The 8,988-nt window shown below is 47.4% G+C and overlaps 1 protein-coding gene across 1 annotated transcript; it reads left to right on the top strand.

Moving 5' to 3' along the window:
- The first annotated feature begins 3,345 nt into the window (after positions 1 to 3,345).
- Positions 3,346 to 5,569, top strand: LOC140419989 (uncharacterized). The gene has a single exon (XM_072504025.1). The coding sequence runs from the start codon at positions 3,704 to 3,706 to the stop codon at positions 4,877 to 4,879; it is 1,176 nt and encodes a 391-aa protein (XP_072360126.1). The 5' UTR covers positions 3,346 to 3,703; the 3' UTR covers positions 4,880 to 5,569.
- Positions 5,570 to 8,988: the final 3,419 nt, after the last annotated feature.

Raw genomic sequence — 8,988 nt, 5'->3', positions numbered from 1 at the left:
GTCCAAAAAGGTTAGGTGGGTTACGGTGATGGGGTGGAGGCGTGGGGTGCTCTTTCCAGGGGCTGGTGCAGACTCGATGGGCTGAATGCCCTCCGCCTGCACTGTAAATTCTATAATTCCACCGGGTGCTTCAGTTTCCTCCCACAAGCCCCGAAGGACGTGCTGTTAGATAATTTGGACATTCTGAATTCTCCCTCTGTGTGCCCGAACAGGCGCCAAAATGTGGAGTGTAGGGGCTTTTCAGAGTAACTTCATTGCAGTGTTAATGTAAGCCTACTTGTGACAATAAAGATTATTGAAAAAAAGAGGTAGCAAATTCTAAAGAGTTGAGGAGAAACTGCTTCTCCCAAGGGCTGTGAATCTGTGGAATTCACTACCCCAGAGTGCGGAGGAGCTGGGACAGTGAGTACATTTAGGGAGGAGTTAGACAGATTTTTAATCGGGTTTAAGGGTTATACTCGATGGGCCAAATGGCCTAATTCTGCTCCTATATTTTATGACTTTATGAACGGGGGAGACATTGATTTGCTCCCAGATGTTGCCCAGAGGAGAATGTTTTAGTCTGAAACTCATTGCCCAACCTCCACATTGTGACATCACAAAGGAGCTCGTCCTCGAAATCAACCAATAGGAATAAGTCCGCTCCGCGTGACGTTACTGCCCCGCGCGCAGACGCGGGAGCCCCGCCCTCATCCATTGTTCCCCTTCCCCCACATATCCTCCAGGCGAGGTTTCCAAGCAACCGGCTGACAGTTCCGGCCGTCAGAATTCTACCCCTCACCTGACCTGGGACTGCGCATGTCTAAGAGAAGGGGCAGCTGCGCTTATGCAGGGGAGCTCACTTCAGCTGACCTTCCTGCTGAGGTGTTGACCAATAGGAAGATTGGAGGACCGGAAGGATTCTGCTCTTCCACCAATCAGAGCTCCCCATTGTCTCATGCGGAAGCTGGACATGGAGGTTTCTGCCGAGCAAAATTGTTGTTCAACATCTGAGTAAAACACTTTCTTTTCTCCCTCTTTCCATTTCTTGTCTCATTCTGACCTTCAATTGGTGACTTGCAGCAACTGAAGGGAAAGGAAGTCAATCCAGGGAGGGTGCAGACTCTGCAAAGCTTGGCCCAGGTCTCTCTCTCTCTCTCTGAAAGACATTGACATCCTTTGCTCCCTCAGCTTGACACATTTATTTTTCTGGCTAAAATGATGGTCTCTTTCCCAATGTTCACATTTAAAGGGCTGGTTTCCCCAGGAGATGGCTGACATTAAAGGGAAAGTAAACAGGACAAACCAAACCAATTACTTTCCTGTCGGAATACTCTCCACCATCAGCAAAGTGATGGAAGGAGTCATTAACAGCGCTATCAAGTGGTACTTACTCAGCAAAACCTCCTCACGGACGCTCAGTTTGGGTTCCACCACGGTCACTCAGCTCCTGTCCTCATTACAGCCTTGGTTCAATCATGGACAAAAGAGCTGAATGCCAGAGGTGAGAGTGACTGCCCTTGATATCAAGGCAGCATTTGACCGACTATGGCATCAAGGAGCCCCAGCTAAACTGGAGTCAGTGGGAATCGGGGGAAACTCTCCGTTGGTTGGAGTCATACCTGGCACAAAGAAAGATGGTTGTAGTGGTTGGAGGTCAATCATCTCAGCTGCAGGAGTTCCTCAGGGCACACTCCTAGGCCCAACCATCTTTAGCTGCTTCATCAATGACCTACCTTTCATCATAAGGCCAGAAGTGGGGATGTTTGTGGATGACTGCACAATCCTTAGTACCATTCGTGACTCCTCAGATAATGAAGCAGTCCATGTCCAAATGCAGCATGTCCTGCACAGTATCCAGATGTTGGCTGATAAGTGGCAAATCACATTTGTGCTACACAAGTGCCAGGCAAAGACCATCTCCTACCAAGGAGGATCGAACCACTGTCCCTTGACATTAGCATTGGTGAATCCTCCACAACCAACATCCTGAGGGTTATCATTGATCAGAAACTGAACTGGACTAGCCATATTCATATGGTGGCCACCAGGGCAGGCCAAAGGCTACAGCGGCTAACGCACCTCCTGACCCCCAAAGCCTCTCCACCATCTACAAGGCACAAGTCAGGCATGTAACAGAATAATCACTACTTGCCTGGTTGAGTGCAGCTCCAACATGCTGCTCTACACCATCCAGAACAAAGCAGCCCACTTGACTGCTCCCCATTCCATGAATATTCAAACACTCCACCACCGACGAACAGTGGCAGCCGTGTATACCATCTACAAGATACACTGCAGTAACTCACCAAGCTTCCTCCGACAGCACCTTCCAAACCCACAACCACTACTATCTAGGACGACAAGAGGAGCAGGTAGTTGAGAACCCCACTACCTGGAGGTTCACCTCCAAGTCACTCACCAGACAGACTTGGAAATATATCGCCCTTCCTTCATTGTTGCTGGGGCGACATCCTGGAACTCCTTCCCTGACAGCACAGGGGATGTACCTACAACTCAAGGACTGCAGCGGTTCAAGAAGGCAACTCATCACCACCTTCTGAAGGGCAACTAGGGATGGGCAATAAATGCTGGCTGAACCAGCGACTCCCACATCCCGTAAATGAATTTTTAAAAATGTTATATTGCACAGAGATATATCTAGTGTTATATAGAATGTATTAGATATATTATTGATGGTTTTGTAATGAAATACATGTATTATTAGTTCTACCTACATTATATATTTCCAGTGATACAGTCATTGCAGCACTTATGGAATCCATTTGGGAACTCAAGTCAATGCTGAGTCTCTGTACAGCAATCCAGTCAGTCCCATTCCCCCTCGATATCCCTGTTCCCCTGAAAGCTTATTTTCTTAATATATTATTTTGAATTATTGATCATCTCGACTTCCACAACCCTTGTGGGCAGTGAGTTCCCTGTCATGACCACTCCATGACTAAATAAAGTTCTTCCTCAGAATTTCCCTATCTCTAATCAGTTAATGTACTTATATGGAGATTCTCTACTCTTGTACAGGTTTTAGTGAGTTTAGATTTGTTGATCAGCACCTTCAGGAAAATTGGGAGGGAAAGTAAGTGAATATAGGTCTCTCTGTCCAGGGTAGGAAGCAGTGAGCTTGGATTTGTCAATCAGCCTGAATCGGCACCTTCAGGAGAATTGGGAGGGGGAATATTAGATACAGCAGAGTGAGAATGGAGGGAGAGTGTGTGGGATTGAGATTTAGAGCATTTCAGGGAAAGAGAGAGGAAAGAATGTTTGATAGAAACTAGAATTGTATGTTCTGAGTTTCTATCCTGTACTAACAATGATTACTATTGTTAAATCTGTTTGCAGGAAGTTCGAACAAGAGGAGTTTGAGGCCGAGATCTCAAACTAAATATCACGTCAAGAACTGACTGAGTCACTCAATTCTTGGGAACCGAATATCATCGGCCTTTGAATCTAGAAGGAGAAATGTTTGTCTATTCTGTCTGCTTCAAGAGATTTTAAACAGTGTGTCTGGAAAAGCACTGAGACACACACACACACCCGTGTGAGACTGTTACAGAGCACTGACTGTGGAAAGAACTTTAACCAGTGACACAGCCTGAACAAATACTTCACCATTCACAGCAGGGAGAGACTGTATAGGTGTTCTGTGTGTGGCCGAGTCTTCAACTGATCATCCAACGTGGTGAGACGCAAGATCACCCGGACCATGGAGAAACCATGGAAATGTGAGGATTGTGGGAAGGGATTCAGAGCCCCACACAAGCTAGAAAGGCATCAAAGCAGTCACACTGGAGAGAGGCCGTTCACCTGCTCTCAGTGTGAAAAGGGATTCACTGACATTAGCAGCCTGCGGAAACACGAACGAGTTCACACTGGGGAGAGGCCTTTCACCTGCTCTCAGTGTGAAAAGGGATTCACTGACATTAGCAGCCTGCGGACACACGAACGAGTTCACACTGGAGAGAGGCCTTTCACCTGCCCTCAGTGTGAAAAGGGATTCACTGAAATGGGCAGCCTGCGGAGACACGAACGAGTTCACACTGGGGAGAGGCCTTTCACCTGCTCTCAGTGTGAAAAGAGATTCAATGTCATTGGCAACCTGCGGCAACACGAACGAGCTCACACTGGAGAGAGACCTTTCACCTGCTCTCAGTGTGAAAAGAGATTCAATTTCATTGGCAACCTGCGGAGACACGAACGTGTTCACACCGGAGAGAGGCCTTTCACCTGCTCTCAGTGTGAAAAGAGATTCAATGTCATTGGCAACCTGCGGCAACACGAACGAGTTCACACTGGGGAGAGGCCATTCACCTGCTCTCAGTGTGAAAAGGGATTCACTAACATTGGCCACCTGCGGCAACACAAACGAGTTCACACTGGAGAGAGGCCTTTCACCTGCTCTCAGTGTGGAAAGGGATTCACTAACATTAGCAGCCTGCGGAGGCACGAACGAGTTCACACCGGGGAGATGCCATTCACCTGCTCTGACTGTGGGAAGGGATTCTTTCAGTTGTCCGACCTGCAGAGTCACCAGAGAGTTCACACCGGGGAGAAGCCGTTCATCTGCACTGTGTGTGATAAGGGATTTGCTCATTCATCCCACCTGCTGAAACACAATGTCAATCACACCAAGAGCAGGCCCTTTAAATGCTCTGACTGCAGGAGGGGTTTCAAAAGCTCTCAGCTACTGATGTCCCACCAGCGCTTTCACTCTGAGGAGAGACCGTTCAGCTGCTCTCATTGCACAAAGAGCTTCAGTACCTCATCCAACTTGCGGAGACACCAGCGAGGTCACACTGGGGAGAGCCCGTTCACCTCGCCGACTGGGAAAAGATTCACTCGGTCATCACTTGCTGAGCCACAACGTCACTGGCACCAATGAGAGACCCTTTTAAATGCTCCGACTGTGGGAGTGGGTTTCAAAGCTCTTGGGTACTGATGGAACACCAGTGCATTCGCACTGAGGAGAGACCGCTCAGCTCCTCTCACTGCGACAAAGAGGTTTCAAACATCATCCACATTGCGGAGACATCAGCGAGTTCACACTGGAAAGAAGCCATTCACCTGCTCTCACTGTGGGGAGGGATTCACTCAGTCGTCCAACACGCTGAGACACCAAAGGGTTCACAAGTGATGATGGGTTAGATTCTGCTGTTATTCCTGCTGTTAATCACATCCAGGACTGAACCTGGAGTGGGTGGAGGGATTTGTCTCCTCGTCAACACCTGGTGCTCGGATGTGGCGACCCTGGGGAACTACTGCTCCCTGGACCTGGAATACCTGACTGTGAAGTGCCATCCATACTGCCTTCCATGGAGTTCACTTCTGCCATCATCACGGCGGTCTACATCCCACCCCAGGCGGAAGTGAAGAAGGCGCTTGATGAATTGTAACCGCTATAAATAACAATGAAACAGAATACCTGGCGGCCTTGTTCATCGTGGCCGGGGACTGTAACCAGGCCAACCTCAAGTGTGTACTGCCAAAATTCCACCAACACATCTCCTGTCCCGACAGGGGCCCCAACATCCTTGACCATTGCCACACAAACATCAAGGGCGCCTGATGATCCATCCCCGACCGCACTTCGGAAAATCGGACCACAAGATGGCGCTCCTTCTCCCGGCGTACAAGCAGAAACTTGAGTGGGAAAATCCGGTTAAGAAGGTTGTGCAAATGCTGGTCTGAGGCAAAAGAGCTCCTACGTGACTGGTCCATATTCAAGAACTCGGCAGTTAGCCGAAACGAGTATGCCAGCACCATCACAGGCTTCATCAGCAAGTGTGTAGAAGATTGTGTGTCAAAGAAGGTAGTACATACGTTACCCAACCAGAAACCATGGCTTAATCGGGAGATTCACTCCCGACTGGTCTGAGGCGTTCAAGTCAGGCAACTCTGACCTGTACAAAAAAATCTAGGTACAACCTCTGCAAAGCCAACAGGGATACCAAGAGACAACAGAAGAGTTGTCCAGACTAAGCGAGAATCATGGACTCTCATCGATTGTGGCAAGGCGTAAACAACATAATGCGCTAAAAAGCAAAGCCGAGTAGAATCTTTAGCAACAGCGCACCCCTTCCCAACAAACGCAATGCATTCTATGCTTATTTCGAGCAGGAAACCAACAAACCTTTGTCATCTGCCCCAGCAGCCTTGGACACGCCCATGCCCACCGTCACAGCCTCCAAAGTCAGATTGGCCTTCTTGAAAGTGACGCCTCGGAAAGCGACAGGTCCTGACGGGAGTCCCTGCCATGCACCCAGATCATGTGCGGACATCCTCAACCTTTCCCTCCTCCGTTCTGAGGTTCCCACCTGCTTCAAGAAGACCACCATCATACCGGTGCCAAAGAAGAACCAGGCAACGTGCCTCAATGACATCGATCATTATGAAATGCTTAGACCACAGCTGGAGTAATGTGTGCAGTTTTACTTCGGAAAGGTATTGCCACAGAGGAACAGCAACAAAGTTTGACCAGACTTGTCCCGGGTATGGCAGGACTGTCCTATGAAAGCAGATTGGGGAAACTAGGCCTCTTTTCTCTAGAGTTCCAAGGAATGAGAGGGGATTTCATTGAAACTTACAAAATCCATAAAGGAATAGACAGGGTGGGTGCAGGTGAGATGTTTCCCCTGGTTGGAGAGTCTGGAACCAGGGGACACAATTTCAAACTAAGGGAGAAGCCACTTAGGACCGGTCTCGGAGGAGACATTTCTTTACTCGGGGGGTTGTGAATCTTTGGAATTCTCTACCCCAGAGGGCTGTGGGAGCTCAGTCACTGAGTGTGTTTAAAGCAGAGACCGACAGATTTCTTTTTTTTTTGTTTAATAAATTATTTTTTTCGAATTAAGGGGCAGTGGAGAGTGGCCAATTCACCAATGCTGCACAACAAGTTCGGTTGTGGATCTGAGACCCACAAGGCACTAGGAGAATGTGCAAACTCCACATGGACAGTGACCCGGGGCCAGGATCGAACTCGGGTTCTTGGTGCCATGAGGCAACCGTGCCACCCAACTGACAGATTTCTAAATATCAATAACCCATATGGATATGGAGATAGTGTGGGGAAAAAGACATTGAATCATAGGATCATAGTATTTACAGGGCAGAAGGAGGCCATTTGGCCCATTGAGTCTGCACCGGCCCTTGGAAAGAGCACCCAACCAAAGTCCACACCCCCACCCTATCGCCGTAACCCAGTAACCCCACTCAACCTTTTTGGACATTAAGGGCATTTTAGCATGGCCAATTCACCTAACCTGCACATCTTTAGACTGTGGGAGGAAACCCACTCAGACACCTGGAGAAAGTGCAAACTCCGCACAGATAGTAACCCAAGCCGGGAATCGGACCTGGGACCCGGGAGCTGTGAAGCAACTGTGCTAACCAGTGTGCTACCATGAAATGGATGATCAGCCATGATCGCATTGAATGGCGGCGCAGGATCGATGGGCTGAATGGCCAACTCCTGCTCTGATGCTCCAATGGTATAAAGATCGGTAGGAATGTAAATTGTGAAGAGGACATAAGGAGACTACAAAGGATAGAGGTAGGTTATGTGAGTGGGAAAAGATCTGCCAAATGGAGAATAATGTGAGAAAATGAGAAATTGTCCATGTTGCCAGAAGAATAAAACAGTTTCTGATCTGAATAGTGAGAGATTGTAGAGCTCTGAGACTCCGAGGGATCTGGGTGTCCAAGAGCATGAATCACAAAAAGGGAATTGAATACAAAAGTAGGGAGGTTGTGCTTCAGTTATACAGGACATTGATGAGTCCACATCTGGAGCACTGTGTATAGTCTTGCTCTCATTTAAGGAAGGATGTAAATGTGTTGGAAGCAGTTCAGAGAAGGTTTACTGGACTCGTACCTGGAATTGGAGGCTGGTCTTATGAGGAATGATTGGACGGGCTGGGCTTGTGTCCGATGGAGTTTAGGTGACTTGATTGAACCGTATCAGATCCTGAGGGGCCTTGACAGGGTGGATGTGGAAAGGATGTTTCCTCTTGTGGGAGAATCTAGAAATTGGAGTCACTTTAAAAGTAACAACTTGCCTATTTAAGGCAGAGGAGAACTTTTTTCTCTCCGAGTTGGGAGTCTTTGGAACTCTCTTCCTCAAAGGGCAGTGGAAGCAGAGTCTTTGAATATTTTGAAGACTGAGTTGAATAGATTCTTGATAAGCAAGGGGGTGAATGGTTATCGGGGGGAATGTGGAATTGAGGTTACAATCAGATCAACTTATTAAATGGTGGAGCAGGCTCGAGGGGCCGAGTGGCCTACTCCAGCTCCTAATTCGTATGTTATCACATCCTATATAATAGATTGTAGCATTTTCCCTCCTACTGATGTCAAGCTAATGGGTCTGTGGTTCCCCGTTTTCTCTCTCACTCCTTAAATAGTGTGGTTACATTTACTACCTTCCAATCTGCAGGAACCATTCCAGAATCTATAGAATTTTGAAAGATGATCACCAATGTATCCACTATCTCTCCAGCCGCCTCTTTCAACACTCTGGGATGTAGAGCAGCAGATTTTGGGGATTTATTAACTTTCAACCACATTAATTTCTCCAGTATTACTTTCTCACTAATACTAATCTCTTTCAGTTCCTCGTGCTCACTGGTCCCTTGGTTCTCTAGTGTTTTAGGACAATTTCTGTATCTTCCTCTGTGAAGACAGACACACATTGTTTAGTTTCGCTGTAATTTCCTCATTCCCCATCATAAACTCTTCTGTCTCTGCCTGGAATGGACCCACATTGGTCTTTGCGAATCTTTTCCTTTTCACATTTTATAGGAACTTTTCCAATCGTTTTTTTATGTTTCTAGCCAGTTTGCTCTCGTATTCTATTTTCTCTTTATGAGTTTCTTGATCCTCCTTTGTAAATACTAAAACAAGTTTCCAATCCTCAGGGTTACACTTATTTTGGCAACTATATGAGTGATAAGATCTCTTATTTTATCTTCAAAAATGAGCCCAAGATCTGGTTGA

Source organism: Scyliorhinus torazame, chromosome 5 (genome assembly GCF_047496885.1).
Source record: "Scyliorhinus torazame isolate Kashiwa2021f chromosome 5, sScyTor2.1, whole genome shotgun sequence".
In the NCBI taxonomy this organism is placed as follows: Eukaryota; Metazoa; Chordata; class Chondrichthyes; order Carcharhiniformes; family Scyliorhinidae; genus Scyliorhinus; species Scyliorhinus torazame.
Note: the sequence above shows the minus strand (reverse complement) of the source record. Positions and strands in the feature narration are given on the sequence as shown.

Coding starts and splice junctions, on each gene's coding strand:
- LOC140419989 (XM_072504025.1), top strand. CDS start 3,704: ATGGAGAAACCATGGAAATGTGAGGATTGTGGGAAGGGATTCAGAGCC.